The sequence below is a fragment of the Coregonus clupeaformis genome, chromosome 15 (assembly GCF_020615455.1).
Source record: "Coregonus clupeaformis isolate EN_2021a chromosome 15, ASM2061545v1, whole genome shotgun sequence".
NCBI classification, from domain to species: domain Eukaryota; kingdom Metazoa; phylum Chordata; class Actinopteri; order Salmoniformes; family Salmonidae; genus Coregonus; species Coregonus clupeaformis.
The window spans coordinates 57632004-57658606 of NC_059206.1; the positions used below are offsets into that span (position 1 = coordinate 57632004).

General features: G+C 41.3%; 1 protein-coding gene across 2 annotated transcripts in view; it reads left to right on the forward strand.

Annotated features, from left to right (window-relative positions):
- Positions 1-26603, forward strand: part of LOC121582745 (collagen alpha-1(XXVII) chain A-like) — a 388342-nt gene that overhangs the window by 279130 nt on the left and 82609 nt on the right. For both annotated transcript variants that reach the window (XM_041898821.2, XM_041898822.2), the window contains exons 42-43: positions 6694-6750; positions 6849-6902. In XM_041898821.2, coding sequence (XP_041754755.1) covers positions 6694-6750; positions 6849-6902 — 111 coding nt within the window. The remainder of the gene's footprint in view (positions 1-6693; positions 6751-6848; positions 6903-26603) is intronic.

Below are 26603 nucleotides of genomic sequence, written 5' to 3' on the forward strand. Positions count from 1 at the left end.
GACCCTGGATGGAAACTGGGGACCCAAGTCAGACACTATGTCCTCTGGCACCCCGTAGTGCCGGAAGACGTGAGTAAACAGGGCCTCCACAGTCTGCAGGGCCGTGGGGAGACCAGGCAGAGGAAGGAGGTGGCAGGCTTTTGAAAAGCGGTCCACAACAACCAGGATGGTGGTGTTACCCTGAGAGAGGGAAGATCAGTGAGAAAGTCAATACACAGGTGGGACCATGGCCGTTGTGGAACTGGTAAGTGCTGTAACTTACCCGCTGGGAGGTGCCTAGGTGCCTTACTCTGGGCGCACATCATGCAGGAGGAGACATACACCCTCACGTCCTTGGCCAAGGTAGGCGACCAGTACTTTCCGGATAGGCTGCGCACTGTATGGCCGATACCTAGGTGACCAGAGGAGGGAGACGTGTGTGCCCAATGGATCAGACAGTCACGGACAAGAGACGGCACAAACTGCAGCCCAGCTGGGCGCTGAGGTGGAGATGGCTCTGTGCGTAACGCCCGCTCTATGTCCGCGTCCATCGCCCACACTACCAGCGCCACAATGCAGGAGGCCGGGAGTATGGGGGTATTGTCTATGGGCCTCTCCTCTGGGTCGTACAGCCGTGACAGTGCGTCTGCCTTCACGTTCTTCGTACCCGGAATGTAAAATAGTGTAAAATCAAACTGGGTGAAGAATAGGGCCCACCTGGCCTGGCGAGGGTTGAGCCTCCTCGCTGCCCGGATGTACTCCTCTGTAGCTCAATTGGTAGAGCATGGCGATTGTAACGCCAGGGTAATGGGTTCGATACCCGGGACCACCCATACGTAAAAATGTATGCGCACATGACTGTAAGTCGCTTTGGATAAAAGTGTCTGCTAAATGGCATATTATTATATTTCATTTTAGCAGACGCCCTTATCCAGAGCGACTTACAGTTAGTGAGTGCATACATTATTTATACTGTCCCCCTGTGGGAATCGAAGGTTACGGTGGCCCGTCCAGACGAGGAAAGGGTGTTTCGCCTCCTCTAGACAGTGCCTCCACACGGTCAGGGCTCGGACAACAGCCAACAAACAGCCAACAGCTCCCGATCACCAACGTCTTAGTTCTGCAACACCGGGCTGAGCTTCTTGGAGAAGAAGGCACAGGGGCGGAGCTAGTGTGATGTGCCCGAGCATTGAGATAGGACAGCGCCTATCCCTACCTCGGACGCATCCACCTCCACTACGAACGGTAGTGATGGATCGGGATGGGCCAGTACCGGGGTTGAGGTGAACAGAACCCTCAGGTTACTGAAGGTCCTGTCAGCCTCAGCAGACCAGCGGAGCCGGGAAGGTCCACCCTTCAACAGAGATGTGATAGGAGCTGCGACCTTGCCAAAGCCCCAGATAAACCTCCAATAGTAGTTGGCAAAGCCAATAAAGCGCTGCACCTCCTTTACCGTGGTTGGAGTCGGCCAAATACGCACGGCTGAAATGCGATCTCCCTCCATCTCCACACCTGAGGTGGTAATGCGTTATCCAAGGAAGGAGACGGACTGTTGGAAAAACAGACACTTTTCTGCCTTGGCGTAAAGGTCATGTTCCAACAGTTGGCCCAGCACTTTGCGAACCAGGGACACATGCTCGGCGCGCGTAGCGGAATACACCAGAATGTCATCGATGTAGACCACTACACCGCGACCAAGCATGTCCAGAAACACCTGGTTCACAAAGGACTGGAAGACGGATGGAGCATTCATCAAATCGTACGGCATCACCAGGAGGTGTTCGTAATGCCCCGTGGTTGTGCTGAATGCTGTCTTCCACTCGTCCCCCTCTCTGACACGCACCAGGTTGTACTCACTCCGGAGATCAGATTTTGTGAAGAAGCGCGCCCCATGCATTGACTCGATTACCTATGGAATGAGGGGTAGAGGATAACTATAACGTATTGTCCCCTTGTTCAGTGCTCGGTAATCAATGCAAGGGCGCAGAACTCCGTCTTTCTTTTTCACAAAAAAGAAACTCGAGGAGGCGGAGGAAATGGAGGGACGTATGCACCCCAGGCGCAGGGACTCTGAGACGTATGTCTCCATCGCCTCCGTTTCAGTCTGCGACAGGGGATACACATGACTCCTGGGAGGCACAGCGTCTACCCAGAGGTTTATCGCACAATCCCCCGCCCGATGAGGTGGTAAAAAGCGTGCGCCAAATCGAGGTATTCGGGGGGAATGCGCACTGTGGAGGTAGTGTCTGGACTTTCCACCATGGTTGCACCAACGGAAACAGCTAGACACCTACCCTGACACTCTCGCGACCACCCTGTGAGAACCCTCTGCGGCCGTGAAAAGGTGGGGTTGTGTAGTGCTAACATTTTCCATTTACATTTACATTTTAGTCATTTAGCCGACGCTCTTATCCAGAGCGACTTACAGTTAGTGAGTGCATACATTTTCATACTAACCAAGGAAGACCCAACACAACAGGGAAATCAGGAGACTCAAAAATAGAAAAGGTGACTTGCTCTCTATTGTTCTTGTGCGTAACCATACTGATTGGTGCTGTAACTTCCCTAATGAACCCGGACCCTAATATTCGACTGTCAGGTGCTCTGATGGGGAGTGGAATGGATAGGGGAACCAATGTAATAGCTGCGCCTGAATCGACCAGTGCCTTACACTGGGGATCTACCATGTAATCAGGGAAGTGGAGGTGTAGGGTACAGTGCGCAGCAGAGGGCTCTGAACGAGTGTGGGTGTTCGATACCTGGGGGGTGACGCGAGAGTGCCCTGCCTGCTGCCTCCAGACCCCAAAGAACGCTGACGACAGCGTGCAGTAGAATGTCCTCTCGTGCCACAAGAGTGACACTGGCACTGTCGTCCTCCACTCTCCCGGATCGCCGCACCACCCAGCTCCATTAACTCGTGATGCGGGTTGGGGGGGTGGGTGAAATGGGCAGGCCCCTTCCAGGACGTCCTCTAGAAGCCAGCAGGTTGTCGAACCGGATGGCCATGTCCACCAGTTGATTGAAAGACAACGTGGTGTCCCGGCAGGCTAGCTCCCTTCGGACGTCCTCTCGCAGGTGGCACCGGAAATGGTCGATGAGGGCCCGCTCGTTCCACCTGGACCCAGCCGCTAGAGTATGAAACTCCTGGGCAAAGTCCTGCGTGGTCCTCGTCCCCTGCCTCAGGTGGACCTACCGCTCGCCCACCTCTCTACCTTCGGGCGGGTGATCGAAGACGGCCTGGAAGAGGCGAGCGAACTCCCCGTAGTTGTCCAACGTGGCTCCTCCTTCACTCCAGACCGTGTTGGCCCACTCCAGGGCTGTCCCCGAGAGGCAGGAGACGAGGGCGGACACCATCTCCCGCTCCGATGGAGCCAGGCTGATGGTCGAGAAGTATAGATCCAGGAGGAATCCCTGGCAGTGGGCAGCTGTCCCGTCAAACTCCCTTGGTCGGGATATATGAATCATCTGGGTGCTGGGGTGTGGGTGGCTGGATCCGGTCGCTCAGCTGGTCCCGAAATATTGGGTCCTCTCCTCTCCAGGCGTTGGACGACCTGGAGAACCCGATCCATCACTTCTCCCAAGCTGGCTAGCATTGTCGAATGCTCCCAGACCTGTGCCATGACTCCAGACATGTGCTCCTCTCCTGCTGGGTGTGTGATTCTGTGAATAGGTGAAGGAGTCAGGCGCAGGAGGGTAAATCACAGAATAACAGGATTTATTCTGAAACCCAGAGTTACGCAGTAATGCGTCAAAACACTCCAGTGCGCAAAACAGGTGCACTGGAAAATACAAGGCACACAGGGAAATATCCCAGCGATACAAAATACACGGAGCTCCACCGAGCTTCTCTATCCTCCACAATAAACAATCACACACAAAGACAAGGGGGCAGAGGGAACACTTATACAGGTACTGATGAGGGGATATGAACCAGGTGTGTGTAATAAACAAGACAAAACAAATGGAATGATGAGATGAGGAGCGGTAGCGGCAAGAAGGCCGGTGACGACGAACGCCGAAGCCTGCCCGAACATGTTGAGGAGGCAGCTTCGGAGGAAGTTGTGACACCAACACAACACATCACTGAGTACCACTCTTCATATTTTCAAGCATGATGGTTGCATCATGTTATGGGTATGCTTTTAGGATGAAAATAAACATAATAGAGCTAAGCACAGGCAAAATCCTAGAGGAAACCGTGTTCAGTCTGCTTTCCAACGACACTGGGAGACATATTCACCTTTCAGCAGGATAATAACCTAAAACACAAGGCCAAATCTACACTGGAGTTGCTTACCAAGACGACATTAATAATAATAAGCCATTTAGCAGATGCTTTTATCCACAGCGACTTACAGTCATGTGCGCATATATTTTTATGTATGGGTGGTCCTGGGGATCGAACCCACTACCCTGGCGTTACAAGCGCCATGCTCTACCAATTGAGCTACAGAGGACATTGCATGTTCCTGAGTGGCCTAGTTACAGTTGTGACTTAAATTGGCTTGAAAATCTATGGCAAGACTTAAAAATGGCTGTCTAGCAATGATCAACAAACCAACTTGACAGAGCTTGAAGAATTGTATTACCCAGAAAGCAGGGGTGGTCAGTGCCGTTTAAGATGAGGGAGGACGATATTTTTTTCATGAGCATGGCCTTATTTCTATTACAGCATATTGGATGACTCTCATTCATATTCCATTCACCCAGTTCACTGTAACAGCGATAGGTTTAGGCTACTACATGATACTCACATTTTCCCTATACCCATCATGAGGTTGCTAAAACCTAGCCTATGAATGAAAGTTTACAACGTAGGTGCACACAGGTCGAGAGACAAATTTGTGGTGACAGACAGTGACATTCAAAACCACCTTGCACACTCTTGCCAGCATCTAGCTGATATAGGGTGTAATCATTAGCACAACAAATCAGCTGTATGTGACCATGCGAAAAATAGGTTCCAAGCCAAACCTCTACAAACAGCCTACATCGTTGTCACCATATTAGCTAAAGTAACGTCATCGTCAGCATAGCTAATAGAACTAACGCGTTAGTAAACCCGCTACAATCATGCAGTAACGTTTGTGTACAGTCAGTAAGCAGTTACACCGGCCCGGTGGCAATAAATTAGTAATACTTAAAGCTTACCTTGACTTGGAAGAGTTCCAGTGTTGTGTTGGAAAGTCATAGCAGCTAGCTAACATAGCATCCCTCTGTTTGAGCAGGGTGTTTCAGTAGGCTAAACTAGCTAGCTGCATTTGCTAGCTAAGTAAGTGAAACTGAAAGTGAAAGAAAATGATGAAATCTCTCTCTCGCTCTATTTCTCTCTTGCGTCTCCTTCATTTTGGAAGAAATTAATTTGTTCAAATATTGTCTTGAGGAGCCTCCACTGCCAGAAAGACTTACAGCTGTAATTGCTGCCAAAGGTGATTATAAAGTATTACATTTTAGTCATTTAGCAGACGCTCTTATCCAGAGCGACTTACAGGAGCAATTAGGGTTAAGTGCCTTGCTCAAGGGCACATCGACAGATTTTTCACCTAGTCGGCTCAGGGATTAGAACCAGCGACCTTTCGGTTACTGGCACAACACTCTTAACCACTAAGCTACCTGCCGTATTGACTTAGGGGTGTGAATACTTATAGTACCAGTCAAAAGTTTGGACACACTTACTCATTCATGGTTTTTCTTTATTTTTACTATTTTCTACATTGTCTACAAGCTGTCATCAAGGCAAAGGGTGGCTACTTTGAAGAATCTCAAATATAAAATATATTTTGATTTGTTGAACACTTTTTTGGTTACTACATTATTCCAAATGTGTTATTTCATAGTTTTGATGTCTTCACTATTATTCTACAATGTAGAAAATAGTAAAATAGTATTTCATCTTCAATACCTTTCAATACATTTGCAAATATTTCTAAAAACATGTTTTCACTTTGTCATTATGGAGTAATCTATGTAATACATTTTGAATTCAGGCTGTAACAACAGAATATGGAATAAGTCAAGGGGTATGAATACTTTCTCACTACACTGTATATCAGACATTCGTAAAAACCTTTGAATTGAAGTGTAAAAAGACAGTTTAGCAAATCGAGTTTGCTGCCTCTCTGATGTGATTCTTCTGCTCCCAGTGTAGCGCGTCTAATTTATTACAGTGGGTTAGATTAAACTGTGTCTGACGGGCATAAGAAAAAAATTGACGCTTGTGGTGTTGTTTGGCCATAATGCTCTATCAACATGTCTCTATCCTCAGTCTGTTATAATGTGTATTAACATCAACCAGCTGTCTGGATCTACATTTGAACCCAATGTTTCCGATTTGAATTGTGAAACAAACATCCTCCTACACAACTCTCTGTAGTTATCCTTTATATTCCCCAAGTCTGCTTTAGATGTAATGCATATCAAACAACAAATCAACCCTGGCTAACGCTGGTCATTTAAGCATGGCGTAAACAATGCATAGCTTTTATTTTGCAGAGAGAGAGAGAGAGAAAACTGTATCTGCTTCATGCACTTATGTGATATGTGTTTGTTGTTGCGTTTTTTTGATCTGCCATGCGTACGCAGTTACAGTAGGATCATTCAGGACACTTACCAACCATCTTTGAAGAAACAGTACCCATTCAGTGAGCAATCTGTGTGAGGTTAATTGTATTGTCTTCCATATAAAGAAACATTTACATTGTTTCTTTATATTAGGGCGAGCAAGGGGATGATGGGAAGGTTGAGGGTCCGAATGGTCTTCCAGGTGACAGAGTGAGTTACTCCCCATTCTCTTCTCTCATCTTTCATTACTAATCCCAATACGGTTGTGAGGGTCTTTACTATCGACCTATTCTTCTGTTTTTGATCAGGGTCCTCCAGGAGACAGAGGAGAGAGAGGGGAATCAGGGGATCCAGGATACCTAGTAAGTGTTATGAATATGCATTTAAACAAACCAGTCAACCAGCTGTTTGGTCAAAAAAATCCTGACCAATTGCATTTCAGTTATATATTCCAGGTTGTCTCATTGGTTAGACTTTTGACACTGACATCTACCTGTAAAATATTATAGCAAAAGATTCACTCGGCTAGAGCAAGAAGGATTTTGAAGAGTAAAATTTAAATATTTGTGTGAGAAGAGACATCTGAACAGGGTATATTTGCAACAACTTCTGAATCTTTACATTTGATTAGTATTTCTTCAGGGGGAAGTTTATCTCCACTCTCAGACTCATTTATTGTGTGCTGCAATGATTTTCTGCTCCCAATGACACACTTGCACGCTCTCAAATTCAATTTGTTCACCCTACACTGAACATGTGCACACTTCATGTGTTTTATATGCGCTTGTAACGGATTATCTGCTAGCATGAGTTTTGGCTTCGATATAACGCCATATCTTTGCAACTGATGTCATATGGGGCATTTACATGCTGTCGGAATTATCTGAAGTTCTGAGTTTTGACTCAGAAGTTTCACTTGAACGAAACTCCAAGTCATAATTACAAGTGGGAAACTCTAAGAACATTTTGCTACCCAAGTTGCCGAGATGTACATTCACCACTGACCTTTCACCTTTTCAACCTAAACATGACAACAAATCTGTTTTTTATAACTACTAACGTATAAATTATGTCTTAGGGGAAAGAAAGTGTGTTTGTTGTTTGCAATAACATTTCTTATTGTTGTAATATCCCCAACGTAGGTGTTAGTTTTACCAATTAAGGATTCAAGCTTTAAGCAAACTAGCTAACTTTATTATTAGCAACGTTAACTAGCTTATTTGGGTTTTTAGGTTTTATTTATTTGCACCAAAGAAAACAAGTGAAAGACATAACAGTACAGATAACAAACTGCATGGAGGAGACTACTGGGTAGACTACTGGGTTCATCAGGCTAACCCCTAGTCTATGCAGGAATTCCAGAGTATGGAACCTCTGTATCTGATAGAGAATTGACTGTGAGGTGCGGCAGTGGGAGGGTGCAGGTTATCGCAGTGTCTTGTGTTGTATGCATGACTTTGGGAATTTACCTGGAAGAATCCATTGAAGGGTTTAGGTAGGCTGTCTGGGAGGTATGTGTATTTGTAGATGAAGGTGCATAATTGGAGTATATTAAATGTTGCAGATAGACAATATATTGAGTTTCTTAAACAGAGGGACAGATGGAGGCAAGTAGTTAAAGGGGGTGGCTAGTCTTGCAAATTTCTTCAGTGTGATGAGTAATTTGTGTAGGTAGGGAGCATACAGTATGTACTGGCCCGGATAATATTGCAGTAAATGAGATATGGGTAAATTAATCTGTAGTATAGCATTAGGAAGCAAGACTGATGAACCAAACCACTAATTTTTCTGATGATACCAACGGAATTCACCACTTTGCTAAAGACAAAGTGAATATGATATATAACTTTTCATCAACTAGAACACCTAAGAATCAAGTGGATGGAACCTGGTCCATTTTATTCCCACCAATGGAGATTCTGGCTCTTAAAAAAAAAAAAAAAGTGTTTATTTTCTTTTTTTTTATATAAAAAAATATGTATTATTCTACCAGTAAATACAATGAAGTTGGATTATTTTACATTGAAAGGTTATTTATTTACCTGGAACCCTTCAGAAACCTTGGCCATGCCTGAGTTGGCTTCATTGATTAGTGAATTGAAATTCTTGATTGATAAAATCATTAGCAAAAAGAATGGGAAGTATGGTAGAAGACACAGCAGCAAGGTCTTTGATATAGATTAGGAATAACAAAGGTCCAAGGATTGAACCCTGTGGAACGCCACAGGATATCTTGGCCCTGGTAGATGCACAACCATTTGCATTTACAAATTGTTCTCTATCATAAACATAATTATATAGCCATTTATATGTATAATCATGAAAACCGTAATAATGCAATATAGTAATATTTAATGATCAACCATGTTGAATGCTTTTGATAAATCTAGAAAGATGCCAAGAGTGTATTCATTGTTGTTTAGGGCTATAAAGATTTTATCCACAAGTTGTAAAAGAGTCATATCTGTAGAGTAGTTTTTATGAAAACCATATTGGTGCTCATATAGAATAAAGTGTTGGTTTAAATGTTTCAACATTCTTTTACACACCAGTTTCTCTAGGATTTTTGAAAAACATCATAGTACAGATATTGGGCGATAATTTGTAAAAGATCTTGGATCCTCAGATTTACAAAAACACAGTAATGGGAAGCACAAATAAAATATCACATCACCCAGAAAAACAGTTACATTCCTCCACAAATAAGTCCTCAATCAATACCTTAAATTGCCCAAACGGCACCAGAACATCAAGATGAAATGTATTTTGTTCCAGCAGTATGGTGCATTAAAACTAAAAGCAGATTTACCTAGCTCGGTGGGAACCCTATCCTATGAACGGGTTAGGCAACTCAGATGCATATACTTCAACTGCAAAGTTAGATAAGACGGAAGTTTATGAAGTATTTGTATTTGTATTTATTATGGATCCCCATTAGCTGCTGCCAAGGAAGCAGCTACTCTTACTGAGGTCAAGCAAAACTAAGGCAGTTATACATTTTTAAAACATTACAATACATTCGTAACAGATTTCACAACATATTAAGTGTGTGCCCTCAGGCCTCTACTCTACTACCACATACCTATAACACAAAATCCATGTGTACATGTGTGTATAGTGCATATGTTATCATGTGTTTGTATGCATGTGTCTATGTTTGTGTTGCTTCACAGTTCCCGCTGTTCCATAAGGTGTATTTTTATCAGTTTTTTAAATTTAATTTTACTGCTGGCAAAAGTTACTTGATGTGGAATAGAGTTCCATGTAGTTATGGCTCTATGTTATACTGTGCGCCTCCCATAGTCTGTTCTGGACATGGGGACTATGAAGAGACCTCTGGTGGTATGTCTTGTGGGGTATGCATGGGTGTCAGAGCTGTTCTCTTTTGCCTCATCCCTCTCAACCATACAATTGTTCAATTCCTCATCAGTCTACGGGTATTTAACAGTTATTACAGTTATTTTCTTAATGGTGCATGCTTATTAGTAACTGTGATAAGCAATTTCATAAATGTGTCAAGTGCAGCGTCTGGTTGCTCGTCATTACACACCACGGACCAACAAATATTCTTCACACAACAACATAGGAATCACTAAAAAACGCATTGTATGACCTCTTATACACAATATTAGGCCCAGCCTTTGGAACTTTTTTTTACCCTAGATATGGCTACTATATTGTGATCACTAAATCCGATGGATTTGGATACTGCTTTCAAACAAATTTCTGCAGCATTAGTAAAGATATGATCAATAGTCAATTGATCAATAATATTATAATACTTTTAGCAAAAACATTTATTTTCAATTTACTATCTGTAGAAACAATCAGAATAGAAGGATTCAGAACTTTTGTGAAACATCACAGTACAGTTGACAAATATATGGCAAATAGAAATCCAATATGGATGGTGTTAAGAGATAGATGGGAGGGGTTGAATGGAGCTGAAGGTTAGGACTAATAACAACTAATAACAACAAGGTAACTAATGTAAAACATACTGTGTCCATAATAAGTGTATAGGTTATACAGTGAGGGAAAAAAGTATTTGATCCCCTGCTGATTGTGTACGTTTGCCCACTGACAAAGAAATGATCAGTCTATAATTTTAATGGGAGGTTTATTTGAACAGTGAGAGACAGAATAACAACAAAAAACTCCAGAAAGACGCATGTCAAAAATGTTATAAATTGATTTGCATTTTAATGAGGGAAATAAGTATTTGTCCCCCTCTCAATCAGAAAGATTTATGGCTCCCAGGTGTCTTTTATACAGGTAACGAGCTGAGATTAGGAGCACACTCTTAAAGGGAGTGCTCCTAATCTCAGCTTGTTACCTGTATAAAAGACACCTGTTCACAGAAGCAATCAATCAATCAGATTCCAAACTCTCCACCATGGCCAAGACCAAAGAGCTCTCCAAGAATGTCAGGGTCAAGATTGTAGACCTACACAAGGCTGGAATGGGCTACAAGTCCATCGCCAAGCAGCTTGGTGAGAAGGTGACAACAGTTGGTGCGATTGTTCGCAAATGGAAGAAACACAAAAGAACTGTCAATCTCCCTCGGCCTGGGGCTCCATGCAAGATCTCACCTCGTGGAGTTGCAATGATCATGAGAACGGTGAGGAATCAGCCCAGAACTACATGGGAGGATCTTGTCAATGATCTCAAGGCAGCTGGGACCATAGTCACCAAGAAAACAATTGGTAACACACTACGCTGTGAAGGAATGAAATCCTGCAGCGCCCGCAAGGTCCCCCTCCTCAAGAAAGCACATATACAGGCCCGTCTGAAGTTTGCCAATGAACATCTGAATGATTCAGAGGAGAACTGGGTGTAAGTGTTGTGGTCAGATGAGACCAAAATCGAGCTCTTTGGCATCAACTCAACTCGCCGTGTTTGGAGGAGGAGGAATGCTGCCTATGACCCCAAGAACACCATCCCCACCGTCAAACATGGAGGTGGAAACATTATGCTTTGGGGGTGTTTTTCTACTAAGGGGACAGGACAACTTCACCGCATCAAAGGGACGATGGACGGGGCCATGTACTGTCAAATCTTGGGTGAGAACCTCCTTCCCTCAGCCAGGGCATTGAAAATGGGTCGTGGATGGGTCTTCCAGCATTATAATGACCCAAAACACGGCCAAGGCAACAAAGGAGTGGCTCAAGAAGAAGCACATTAAGGTCCTGCAGTGGCCTAGCCAGTCTCCAGACCTTAATCCTATAGAAAATCTGTGGAGGGAGCTGAAGGTTCGAGTTGCCAAACGTCAGCCTCAAAACCTCAATGACTTGGAGAAGAACTGCAATGAGGAGTGGGACAAAATCCCCCCTGAGATGTGTGCAAACCTGGTGGCCAACTACAAGAAACGTCTGACCTCTGTGATTGCCAACAAGGGTTTTGCCACCAAGTACTTAGTCATGTTTTGCAGAGGGGTCAAATACTTATTTCCCTCATTAAAATGCAAATCAATTTATAACATTTTGACATGCGTTTTTCTTGATTTTTTTGTTGTTATTCTGTCTCTCACTGTTCAAATAAACCTACCATTAAAATTATAGACTGATCATGTATTTGTCAGTGGGCAAACGTACAAAATCAGCAGGGGTTCAAATACTTTTTTCCCTCACTGTAGGTTGAGAACTTTTGTGAAAGAGCACAGTTTGAAAGATATGGCATGTAGAAGCAAACCGGATAGACATCATGGAAATGATCGGAGAGGTTGAGGGTAGAGGAAGTTCAGGAGTAAAAACAAACAAAAAATAACTATTGTAAAATTGACTGTGTCCATAAAATGTATGTACAGTGGGGAAAAAAAGTATTTAGTCAGCCACCAATTGTGCAAGTTCTCCCACTTAAAAAGATGAGAGAGGCCTGTAATTTTCATCATAGGTACACGTCAACTATGACAGACAAATTGAGAAAAAAATATCCAGAAAATCACATTTTAGGATTTTTTATGAATTTATTTGCAAATTATGGTGGAAAATAAGTATTTGGTCACCTACAAACAAGCACGATTTCTGGCTCTCACAGACCTGTAACTTCTTCTTTAAGAGGCTCCTCTGTCCTCCACTCGTTACCTGTATTAATGGCACCTGTTTGAACTTGTTATCAACAACAGTCACACTCCAAACTCCACTATGGCCAAGACCAAAGAGCTGTTAAAGGACACCAGAAACAAAATTGTAGACCTGCACCAGGCTGGGAAGACTGAATCTGCAATAGGTAAGCAGCTTGGTTTGAAGAAATCAACTGTGGAAGCAATTATTAGGAAATGGAAGACATACAAGACCACTGATAATCTCCCTCGATCAGGGGCTCCACGCAAGATCTCACCCCGTGGGGTCAAAATGATCACAAGAACAGTGAGCAAAAATCCCAGAACCACACGGGGGGACCTAGTGAATGACCTGCAGAGAGCTGGGACCAAAGTAACAAAGCCTACCATCAGTAACACACTACGCCGCAAGGGACTCAAATCCTGCAGTGCCAGACGTGTCCCCCTGCTTAAGCCTGTACATGTCCAGGCCCGTCTGAAGTTTGCTAGAGTGCATTTGGATGATCCAGAAGAGGATTGGGAGAATGTCATATGGTCAGATGAAACCAAAATATAACTTTTTGGTAAAAACTCAACTGTCGTGTTTGGAGGACAAAGAATGCTGAGTTGCATCCAAAGAACACCATACCTACTGTGAAGCTTGGGGGTGGAAACATCATGCTTTGGGGCTGTTTTTCTGCAAAGGGACCAGGACGACTGATCCGTGTAAAGGAAAGAATGAATGGGGCCATGTATCGTGAGATTTTGAGTGAAAACCTCCTTCCATCAGCAAGGGCATTGAAGATGAAACGTGGCTGGGTCTTTCAGCATGACAATGATCCCAAACACACCGCCTGGGCAACGAAGGAGTGGCTTCGTAAAAAGCATTTCAAGGTCCTGGAGTGGCCTAGCCAGTCTCCAGATCTCAACCCCATAGAAAATCTTTGGAGGAAGTTGAAAGTCTGTGTTGCCCAGCCACAGCCCCAAAACATCACTGCTCTAGAGGAGATCTGCATGGAGGAATGGGCCAAAATAGCAGCAACAGTGTGTGAAAACCTTGTGAAGACTTACAGAAAACGTTTGACCTGTGTCATTGCCAACAAAGGGTATATAAGAAAGTATTGACAAACTTTTGTTATTGACCAAATACTTATTTTCCACCATAATTTGCAAATAAATTCATAAAAAATCCTACAATGTGATTTTCTGGATCTTTTTTCATCATTTTGTCTGTCATAGTTGACGTGTACCTATGATGAAAATTACAGGCCTCTCTCATCTTTTTAAGTGGGAGAACTTGCACAATTGGTGGCTGACTAAATACTATTTTCCCCCACTGTATAAGCTGGAAGTAGATGGCTAAGCGTTGTTGCTCACTAGTTTACTCTAATTACGGGAGGTGTGGTGGGGTTGGAAAGTAATAAAGGGAAAATATATTTTTTTAAAGGACGTCTATATATGTATGTATATGTATTTATATATATGTATCTATGTATGTATGTACAGTACCAGTCAAAAGTTTGGACACACCTACTCATTCAAGGGTTGTTCTTTATTTTTTACTATTTTCTACATTGTAGAATAATAGTGAAGACATCAAAACAATGAAATAACAGATATGGAATCATGTAGTAATCAAAAAAGTGTTAAACAAATCAAAATATATTTGAGATTTGAGATTCTTCAAATAGCCACCCTTTGCCTTGATGACAGCTTTGCACACTATTTTGACTGGTACTGTATGTATGTATGTATGTATGTATGTATGTATGTATGTATGTATGTATGTATGTATGTATGTATGTATGTATGTATGTATGTATGTATGTATGTATGTATGTATGTATGTATGTATGTGTATATGTATGTGTATGTATATATTTGCGAGAAAAAAAATGGGGGATTGTAAGTGATGCAGACAATTACATTGATGGAAGTTACAATCTATCTGCAATATTAAAGTTGTTCTACCCCCTAAAATAAATAAATAAATAGATATGATCAGCACATGTACTGTTTGTAACTACCCTGGTAGGTTGTTGGATAACCTGAACCAGGTTGCAGGCACTAGTAACAGTTTGAAGCTTTCTCTTGAGTGGGCAGCCTGATGAAAGCCAGTCAATATTTAAATCACCCAGAAAGTGTACCTCTCTATTGATTTCACATACATTATCAAGCTTTTCAGCCATGTTGTCCAGATACTGACTGTTAGCACTTGGTGGTCTATAGCAGCTTCCCACCAGAACGGGCTTTAGGTGAGGCAGATGAACCTGTAGCCATATTACTTCAACAGTATTTAACATGAGATCCTCTCTAAGGAATGTGTTTCTGAACATAGACCGCAACACATTGGCATTTCTGTATTTTCGGTAGATGTTATAAACATGTATTGCTACCACTGTATCATCAAAGGTATTATCTAAGTGAGTATCAGAGATAGTCAGAATATGAATGTCATCTGTTACAAACAAGTTATTGACTTCATGAACTTTGTTTCTTAGGCTACAGATGTTTAATATGGGTATTATTAATATAATATATTTAGCACTTTTTTTGTTTTGTTTTAATTTTTAATGCTTTACTGGGAAGCTTATCATAAGTAGACTTGCTCATGTTATTTATATTGGAGCTGATAGTGCATGGTGAGCTGCACACCGTGGACTTCCTACTAGGACACACCACCTCACTGCTAACAGTATAACTCTGGTTCATAGGCATATGATTACTGCATACAATAGCTGTAGGATCAGCAGAGGCATTCAGGGCAGTAAGAGGGACATAAATTAGGTTACTTACATGGTGTCTTCCAGCGCCCCTAGGATAATGTGCATTTGCTGAAGCATTATGACAACTCAGCGATACAATGGTAGGGATTAAATGAGCTGTACTTGGGTCATTGATAAGTCATTGTCTCAACGCAGCCTTATAATGCTGTAAAAGGATCCAGGAACCCAAATGATTTGGGTGGATCCCAGCCTCCTTATAACATGAGCTTTGTTTCCAGAAGTTATCAAAATTGTCAATAAATGTTACACCCACAGAGCTGCAATAGTCTCGTAGCCAGTTATGGAGGGCTAAAGGTCTGCTGAACCGTTCAATGCCACGATTTAGGGAGGGCAGAGGGACAGATATAATGGGGCGTTTGTTGGTGTCAAGTAGAGACCCAATCAGTTCTTTAAAATCCATCTTCAGCTGTTCTTAGCTGCCCTTCATAATGTAATTTGACCCCACAGGAGCCATGACAGTATCAGCCCCCGGGGACTTACTCACAGCCTTGGGAAGCAAGCTGGTGATATCCTGAAGGGTTTGGCCGGCCGGGATGTCCTTGTCGAATCGCGCTCTAGCGACTCCTTGTGGCGGGCCGGGCACATGCACGCTGACTTCGGTCGCCAGTTGTACGTTGTATCCTCCGACACGTTGTGGCTGGCTTCTGGGTTAAGCAAGCAGTGCAGCTTGGCAGGGTCGTGTTTTGCAGGATGCATGGCTCTTGACCTTCACCTCTCCCGAGTCCGTACGGGAGTTGCAGCGATGGGACAAGACTGTAACTACCATTTGGATATCACAACAATAACAAAAAACTGTCACCTGTAACAAAACGAAGTGCACTATGGTAGATGGCATCCAAAGGTTTTAGAGTAGTAGTAGCTGCACTTTGATAAATAATAAATCACCATAATCAAGAACAGATAAAAAGGTTAACTGAATAATCTGCTTCCTACAGCTTAGAGAAAGGCACGATCTGTTTCTGTAGAAAAAGCCAACTTTAAATCTTAGCTTCTTAACCAGCTCATCTACAGTAAATGTTTTTTTTAATGTCAAATCCGTATCAATCCAATTGAACGTGAGTTAACATTTAGTTCATCTGAAACATTCTTACGAGAGTTTGAAAACAACATGTAATTTGTTTTGCCCATATTAAGCACACGTTTTGAATCAGCAAGGGATTCCTGCATAGCTATAAAATCTGACTGTAGTTTTGGCAGAGCCAGATCAACAGTCGGGGCAATAGCATACTTAATAGCATCGTCTGTATATACAGTGGGGGAAAAAAGTATTTAGTCAGCCACCAATTGTGCAAGTTCTCCCACTTAAAAAGATGAGAGAGGCCTGTAATTTTCATCATAGGTACACGTCAACTATGACAGACAAAATGAGATTTTTTTTTCCAGAAAATCAGGATTTTTAATGAATTTATTTGCAAATTATGGTGGAAAATAAGTATTTGGTCAATAACAAAAGTTTCTCAATACTTTGTTATATACCCTTTGTTGGCAATGACACAGGTCAAACGTTTTCTGTAAGTCTTCACAAGGTTTTCACACACTGTTGCTGGTATTTTGGCCCATTCCTCCATGCAGATCTCCTCTAGAGCAGTGATGTTTTGGGGCTGTCGCTGGGCAACACGGACTTTCAACTCCCTCCAAAGATTTTCTATGGGGTTGAGATCTGGAGACTGGCTAGGCCACTCCAGGACCTTGAAATGCTTCTTACGAAGCCACTCCTTCGTTGCCCGGGCGGTGTGTTTGGGATCATTGTCATGCTGAAAGACCCAGCCACGTTTCATCTTCAAAGCCCTTGCTGATGGAAGGAGGTTTTCACTCAAAATCTCATGATACATGGCCCCATTCATTCTTTCCTTTACACGGATCAGTCGTCCTGGTCCCTTTGCAGAAAAACAGCCCCAAAGCATGATGTTTCCACCCCCATGCTTCACAGTAGGTATGGTGTTCTTTGGATGCAACTCAGCATTCTTTGTCCTCCAAACACGACGAGTTGAGTTTTTACCAAAAAGTTCTATTTGAGATCAGTCTCAAAAGGGGCGGGGCACGCGTAGACAAGATGGCATATTGAATAGAAATCGGTACAAAACACCTCAAGATAAAAACATAATATTCTAAATCAGTAAGTTAGACTAAATATTAGCATTTCATATATTCACAGTTAATATAATTCAATCTGGATAATAACAGAAATAAGATCATAAGGCTAGAGAAATATATAGACAAATATTACAACAACAAGCAACACCCAAACATGACTGAAGACAAGCGTGGAGAGCCGATCCCCAAAAGGAAACGCGACTCATCGACTGATACAGATGATATATGCTTTTCACCACTGGGTATGGTAAGTGTGGAAAGCGACCTGTTGAAGTCGATAAATGACAAATTGGGCATACTAGAATTGGTCAGTAAAGACGTAAAAGAGTTGAAAGCGAGTCTTCAAATGAGTGACGAAAAAAGCTTTGGTAATGGAGAAAGAAACCAAAGAAATAAAAGTGACAGTCTCTAAAATGGAAACGGACGTTAGGGAACTAAAAAAGGAGAACAATCTTCTGAGAGAAGCCTTACTAGACATCCAAACTAGATCGATGAGGGAAAATGTAGTACTTACGGGTATTCAGGAAAAGGAGGGAGAAATAACAGAGAATATTATGAAGGACTTCCTGCATACAGCGCTACAAATCCCACTCGAGGCTGTCGATAAAATCCAACTCGAACGTGTACATCGTTTCGGAAAAAGAGGCCAGAAATATGAGCGCCCAATCGTTGCCAAATTTGCTTTTCTTAAGGATAAAGCTATGGTGAAAAGCCTAGGAAAAAGACTTGCTGGCACGAAAATAGGCATGAATGATCAGTTCCCGAGGGAGATTGTAGAAAGGCGCAAAGTTCTGTATCCAATCTTCAAGGAAAACAGATTAAAAGGGAAACGTGTTGCACTAGTGGTGGATAAATTATATATTGACAACCAAATGTTCAGAGACACAAAGACTACTCCATGGCTATTCTAAAAGTTGTAATAGAGGAGTCAAATATTGGAGCACCTGATACTAGCAATGATAGGGATTGTAATATTAAATAACATTTATAGTAAGTATAGTATTTTATAAAAGGATACAACGATATAACAAGCAGAATAATACATATTTAAATACAAATAATTAGAACATGGCTTTTTTGGCGGGAGGTTGTTGTTTTGGCGGATGGTTGTTGTGGTTGGTCCTGTGTTCTCTCTGGCGTCCTTTCCCCCTTGCGGCAGATGTGGATGCGGGTGCGTTTGCACGCTCGGCCCATTTCTTCCGCAGTCAACCATGTGGTGTGCATTTTTGTGTTTGAAAAAGTGCGGCGTTAAGTGAGTGAGAGGGGAAATGGTTGCATATCCCAGAGCCAACCGGGGGTCTATGAGCAGGGGTAGTGAGAGAGAGAGCTTTCAATTTTGTGTAGATGAGGGATATACATTTTTAAATATAGTATACATCTAATCTAATTATTCATTGTCCTATCATGATGGAAAATCCCTAACCCTATAACCTGGACACCCACCTGAGCGACCCATACACCAAAGAGAAGTTCCCATCTATTTTATGGACCTGCTGTGAATATGCAGCCTAAACAGAGAAATAAATGCGGTCAGAGACCTACTTGAGCAGCACCGCCCCCTCAAGATTCTGAGCCTGCCTGGCAGGGTTGGTCCTACAAAGCCAGAGCCCCCTGATGGGAGAGCATAATATACAAGGAAATTCTCAAAGCTGCTAATGAGAACCTTGACGACCTTTTACCTAGCCGGTGAGGATTCCGGTGGGGTACGCCCACCCATGTAGTGGCAGTGCTGGCAACACTGGCTGCAGTAACCCATGGGGAGGGGGTCACACTCGGACAATCAGAGAGGGGGTTTATCATTGTGGCCCAGGTGGCACAAAATAATCAAAGGTCTGACCGCATGGAGATGCTTGGGAAAATGGTTACAACAGGGGATCAGAGTGTTTGTGTCTCAGGTGAAGAGGGTGGATCTGATCTCCATCACCTAGGACTTGACATAGATTAAGTAGATTAATCAAATCTCACATTGTTATCAATTTCTGCTCAATCTGCATGCTTTCTCAATCAGCTTTAACTGTATGTGCACTCGTAGATCAAGTTATTTCTCGAGTTGGGCTCTGGGATATAACAGCCGTTGAGTATCTGATTTTATGGTGGATTGTGGAGGAGGGGGTTGAGTGTGTTGGAGTATGTGAGTATGTGCGTGTGTGCTTGTCTGGCATCTGTTGTGGGGGGGTGGGGATGTTGGGGGGGGAGGGTATGGGATGGACCACGGGAATTATTTGCTAGGATAATAATTGCTTGTCAATGTATTAAATGTAATACAATGGCAATCCGGGTTATATGTTAGAATCCTATGCGTGAACTGCCAACATTATTACGCATATTAATTGATAATGATGGAAAATAGGATATGCATAATTAAAAAATATATAGTTATATAGATATATATATATATATAGAGGTGAAAGCATTGGAAATGCTTTTGGCGGTTAATCTGCTTCTGTTTTGTGGGTGGCACTGTGTGCTGTTTTCGATGGATGGGTCCTGGCCTCTCGGGGCCTTAGGGATACGGAGGGACGTGGGTGGGATGCTGATCACTGGGATGACGGCTCAACTTGGGATGGGGAGGGGCTTTAGCGGGGGAATTAGTGGAGAACAATTGAAGGGTTACTCCGTAGCAATGCAAATATCACGGTACAGCTATATGGACACTCAATCATTACGCTATTTTCTATTGGTAAATTTACAAACATATATAATGATAAATAGACTTGAAACTTGTATCTCATTATGGTGTATGGTGAAATAAGTATAGCCAGTTATAATTGTAATGGCTTAGCTGATAATAACAAAAGAAGAACAATATTTACATGGCTCAAAGAGAAGGAATATAATATCTATTGTATACAGGAAACTCATTCAACAATTCGAGATATACTTCTCCCATGGGCAAAGAAATTCAAAAGGGGTGATGATATTAATTAATAGTAATTTCGATCCGAATGTGCAAATTGTCCAAATAGATACGCAAGGTAGATGGATTATTTTAAATATGTTATTGGACCATAAACAGATATGGCTCATTAACCTTTACAGACCAAATAATGATAATCCACAATTCTTTGACAATATATATAATAAATTATCAAGCCTGCAAGCAACTCAAGACAATATTATTATGGTGGGGGATTATAATACTGTTTTAAATAGCTCAATGGACCGAAAAGGAAATCACACCACAAACAATCACCCACATGCTCTTAAGGAAATTGTGAATGTCATGGATACATTAGAACTAGTAGATATATGGAGGCTTAAATATACTGATCTAGTGAGATATACATGGCGGAGACTGAATCAAGCTAGTCGTCTTGACTTCTTTCTTATCTCATTCTCGTTGGCACCAAAAGTAAAAAAAAGTGTTGATAGGGGACAGAATGCGGTCGGACCATCATATAATAGGCATATACATTACTCTTACTGAATTTCAACGTGGGCGAGGATATTGGAAATTTAATCAAAGCCTATTGGATGATAATTTATTTATAATTAGAACAAAGGAATTTATAACTGACTTTTTCCAACATAACAGCGAATCCCCTTATTGTATGGGACACCTTTAAATGTGCCTTTAGAGGCCATGCAATTCAGTACTCATCTCGAAAACAAAAGCAATTTAGGTCAAAAGAGTTTATACTAAGAAAGGAAATAGAAAGTCTAACAGAACAGATAGATGGCAATAAAAACTGTAACATAGAGGCTCAGAATAAATTAGAGGAAAAACTAAAAGAAATGGAGAAACTTATTCAAGAAAGATCAAGTGTAATATATTATATAAATAAAGCAAACTGGATGGAATATGGGGAAAAATGCACAAAATTATTTTTTAATCTTCAACATAGGAATGCTACCAAAAATAACTTAATGAAACTGGTTACAATTGACGGAGTCACCCACAATTCACCAAATGATATTTTGAAGGAAGAAACAAAGTACTTTAAGCATATGTTTTCTTTTCAGTCGCCTCCATCTCCTCTAACTGAAGCTAATTGTAGAGATTTTTTTTCTATTGATAATGTCAAATTAACAGCCACACAGAAAGACTCATGTGAAGGTGAAATTACAGAGGAGGAACTTCTGGATGCAATTAAAGACTTTAAGTCCGGGAAAACTCCAGGGTTGGATGGCATACCAGTCGAGGTATACCAAACCTTTTTTGATATACTAAGAGGACCGTTAAGATCATGTTTTAACCACTCCTATGTAAATGGTAGATTATCTGACACTCAAGAAGAAGGTCTGATCTCATTATTACTGAAACAGGATACAAGTGGAAAATATAAAGATCCAGTCCATTTACAAAATTGGAGGCCCCTTATACTTCAGTGTTGTGATGCAAAAATCCTAGCAAAATGTATAGCGCATAGAATTAAAAAGGTATTGTCGGATATTATTCATTCTAATCAGACAGGTTTTTTACATGGAAGATACATTGGAGATAATATAAGGCAAGTATTGGAAACAATAGAACACTATGGAAAATATGGGAAACCAGGCCTGCTATTCATAGCAGAATTTGAAAAGGCATTTGATAAAGTTTGACTGGGGTTTATATATAAATGCCTGGAGCATTTCAATTTTGGAGAATCTCTTATAAAATGGGTCAAAATCATGTATAGTAACCCTAGGTGTAAAATAGTAAATAATGGCTATTTCTCAGAAAGTTTTAAGCTGTCAAGAGGAGTGAAACAAGGTTGTCCACTATCGGCATATCTATTTATTATGGCCATCGAGATGTTAGCTATTAAAATCAGATCCAACAATAATATCAGGGGATTAGAAATACAGGGCTTAAAAACAAAGGTGTCATTGTACGCAGATGATTCATGTTTTCTTTTAGATCCACAACTAGAATCCCTCCACAGCCTCATAGAGGATCTAGATACATTTTCTAACCTCTCTGGATTAAAACCAAATTATGACAAATGTACTATACTACGTATTGGATCACTAAAAAATACAATTTTTACATTACCATGTAGTTTACCAATAAAATGGTCTGATGGTGATGTGGATATACTCGGAATACATATCCCAAAGGAAATAAATGATCTCACTTCAATAAATTTTAATAGAAAGTTAGCAAAAATAGATAAGATCTTACTACCATGGAAAGGAAAATACCTGTCAATTTGTGGAAAAATCACCCTGATTAACTCTTTAGTATTATCCCAGTTTACCTATTTGCTTATGGTCTTGCCTACGCCTAGCAAACAGTTTTTTAAATTATATGAGAAAAAAATATTCAATTTTATTTGGAATGGCAAACCAGACAAAATTAAAAGAGCATATTTATATAATGAATATGAATTCGGAGGACAAAAATTATTAAATATTAAAGCATTAGACCTATCACTAAAATCTTCAGTCATCCAAAAGTTATACTTAAATCCGAACTGGTTCTCAAGCAAATTAGTAAGATTGTCTCACCCACTGTTCAAGAAAGGCCTTTTTCCCTTTATTCAGATTACAACCTCTCACTTTCAGTTATTTGAAAAGGAAATAATCTCCCAAATGTCACTATTTCTAAAACAAGCCATAGAAAGTTGGTTGCAATTTCAATTTAATCCTCCAGAAACGACAGAACAAATAATGCAACAAATATTGTGGTTAAATTCAAATATACTAATTGACAAAAAACCTTTATTTTTTTGACAGAATGTTTAAAAAAGGTATAATCTTCGTAAATGATATCATCGGTAGGACTGGTGGAGTTATGTCGCACATGCAGCTAACAAAAACATATGGAAATGTCTGCTCTACCCAAAATTACAACCAAATAATTGCAGCCTTACCGCAAAAGTGGAAGAGGAAAGTTGAAGGGGGAGAAAGTAAGGAACTTGTCTGTCGGTCTTGCATTAAAGAACATAATTGGTTAAGGAAAACTGTGATAAATAAAAAAGTATATCAGTTTCACTTAAGGACCAAAGGATTGACAGCCGTCCCATATAGATTGCAAAATAATTGGGAAGAGATCTTTGATGTACCAATCCCATGGCATAGTGTTTATGAACTGACACGCAAAACGACACCGGATTCAAAAATTTGAATCTTTCAATTTTAATTATTATATAAAATTCTTGCTACCAATAGAATGTTATTTATATGGGGGATACAATCTTCCCAGCTCTGCAGATTTTGCTGTGAAGAGACAGAATCATTAGATCATTTGTTTTGGTTCTGTCCATTTGTAGCTTGTTTTTGGACACAGGTCCAGGAATGGCTAAAGGATTGCAATATTTACCTGGAACTAACCTTGCAGATAGCATTACTGGGTGATCTGAAAAGTCATAGTCAATCAATCAATAATATAATAATACTTTTAGCAAAAATGTTTATTTTTTATTCACAATCTGTAGAAGCAATGAGAATAGAAAGGTTCAGAACTTTTGTAAAACATCACAGTACGGTTGAAATATATATGGCAAATAGAAATCCTATATGGATGGTGTTAAGAGATAGATGGGAGGTATTGAATAGAGTTGAAGGATGGGACTAATAACAAATAACAACAAATAATAACAAAGATAGCTAATAATGTAAGCATACTGTGTCCATAATAAGTATATAGGTTGTATGTTGGGAGCTTTTGGGAAAGAGCACAGTTAGAAAGATATGGCATTTAGAAGCAAACCGGATGGACATCATGAAAATGATCGGAGAGGTTGAGAGTAGAAGAAGTTCAGGAGCAAAAACAAATAAAATATAATTATTGTAAAATTGACTGTGTCCATAAAATTTAGATAGTAAGTATAAGCTGGAAGTAGAGGCCTAAGCATTGTTCTTCACTAATTTACCCCAAGTAGGGAAAGGATGGCGGGGTTGAAAAGTAATAAAGGGGAGTATATATATAAAAAACATGGGGGATTGGAAGTGATGCAGACAATTACATTGATGGAAGTTACAATCCATCTGCAATATTAAGCTGATCTACCCCCCAAGAAAAAAAAAAAAACTACAGTGGTTGCTGTAATAATATGCCCAGGCCTAAACCCTGATTGGTTTACATTCAAAATACATTTCTCAGATAAAAAGTTGTATATTCACAAAGGATCTAAGAATCTTAGCTAGACAAGGAAGCCTTGAAATGGGGCGAATATTATTAAATTAACTACTATCCCCACCCTTATGGAATGGCAGCACAAGAGCTGATTTCCATACTTTTGGAATATTTCCTGATAACAATGTTAAATACAAAATGTGGGTTATTAAGACAACAATGATGGGCGCTGCACACTTAAGCAGACCATGATCCAATTGGTTGGCCCCTGTGGATTTCTTGTTGTCTAGTGCTGGCAAAGAATCCAGGACTTATTTTTCTGTAAATGTTTTCATACTGGCCCCCCGTGGGAATCAAACCCACAACACTGGCATTGCAAACACCATGCTCTACCAACTGAGCTACATCCCTGCCAGCCATTCCCTCCTCTACCCTGGGACAATTGTGCGCCACCCCATGGATCTCCCGGTCACATCCAGCTACGACAGAGCCTGTATTTGAACCAGGATCGCTAGTGGTACAGCTGTAGACCACTTAGACCACTGCGCCACTCAGGAGTAGCTAGACTTTTAGAAGTTCTAAGAGGCTTAGAAGTTTTTTCAAAGAGATAGCTCGCTGAAATAAAATGGTGATTAAATCCATGAATGATTGCAATTTTTTTCCATAATGAGGCCAGTGTCTGAATATTTTTTTTGTGGCAGAGAGGAGGAAGTAGAACCCTTTAGGGATTTGACCGTTTTCTAGAATGTTGCTGGGTTCCCATTACAATCTGAAACAGCGGTTACATAATAATCAGATTTAGCCTTTCTAATTTGTCTTACACTATAATTCCTCAGTTGCTTAAAAGCATGCCAGTCTGGGCCTAAGCCTGTGTTCCTGGCCTTGATCCAAGCATCATCTCTTTTATAAATGACTTCTGCTAATTCCAGAGTGTACTAGGCATTCGATCTACCTTTAATCCTTATTTTTTTTAATGGAGCACGATTATACACAGTAGTACTGAAGACATCTGAATTTATGTGCCAGACCATGCCCACGTGAATGGTCAATTGCTGTTTTAGGTATTAGTCTGGAAAATGTTGTGTTGGGAGAACATTGTACTTAGATTCCACATTTCAAGTTTCGTACAGATCAGTCATTCGGTGCCAGAGGAGTAGCGTTTTGAGTGCCAGTGTTCAAGCTGTGAGCCCACTGTGCCACCATCAGGACAAATTAGACACATCACCCTAGGATGAGCTACTTCGGTACACCTTACCACACTTGGTAAATATCAGAATTCAAAATAAACCAGATCATCCAATATACTTTCAATGAATTTGAATTTTTTTTAATGATATTGACTACTTTAAACATCTTCTCCTGAACCGCTACACCGACCCATTTTAGTATATAGGTCGATGAAGACGGCTGCACAGTACTGTCTATTATCGATCGCGGTTATAGTATCGTTTAGGACCTTGAGCGTGGCTGAAGTGCACCCATGACCAGCTCGGAAACCGGATTGCATAGCGGAGAAGGTACGGTGGGATTCGAAATGGTCGGTGATCTGTTTGTTAACTTGGCTTTCAAATACTTTCGAAAGGCAGGGCAGGATGGATATAGGTCTGTAACAGTTTGGATCTAGAGTGTCACCCCCTTTGAAGAGGGGGATGACCGCGGCAGCTTTCCAATCTCTGGGGATCTCAGACGTTACGAAAGAGAGGTTGAACAGGCTAGTAATAGGGGTTGCGACAATTTAATTTTGGTGGCTAGTTTTAGAAAGAAAGGGTCCAGATTGTCTAGCCCAGCTGATTTGTAGGGGTCCAGATTTTTCAGCTCTTTCAGAACATCAGCTGTCTGAATTTGTGTGAAGGAGAAGCGGGGGGGCATGGGCAAGTTGCAGCGGAGGGTGCAGAGTTGGTGGCCGGGGTAGTGGTAGCCAGGTGGAAAGTATGGCCAGCCGTAGCAAAATGCTTGTTGAAATTCTCGATTATTGTAGATTTATCGGTGGTGATAGTGTTTCCTAGCCTCAGTGCAGTGGGCAGCTGGGAGGAAGTGCTCTTATTCTCCATGGACTTTACAGTGTCCCAAAACTTTTTGGAGCTAGTGCTACAGGATGCAAATTTCTGTTTGAAAAAGTTAGCCTTTGCTTTCCTGACTG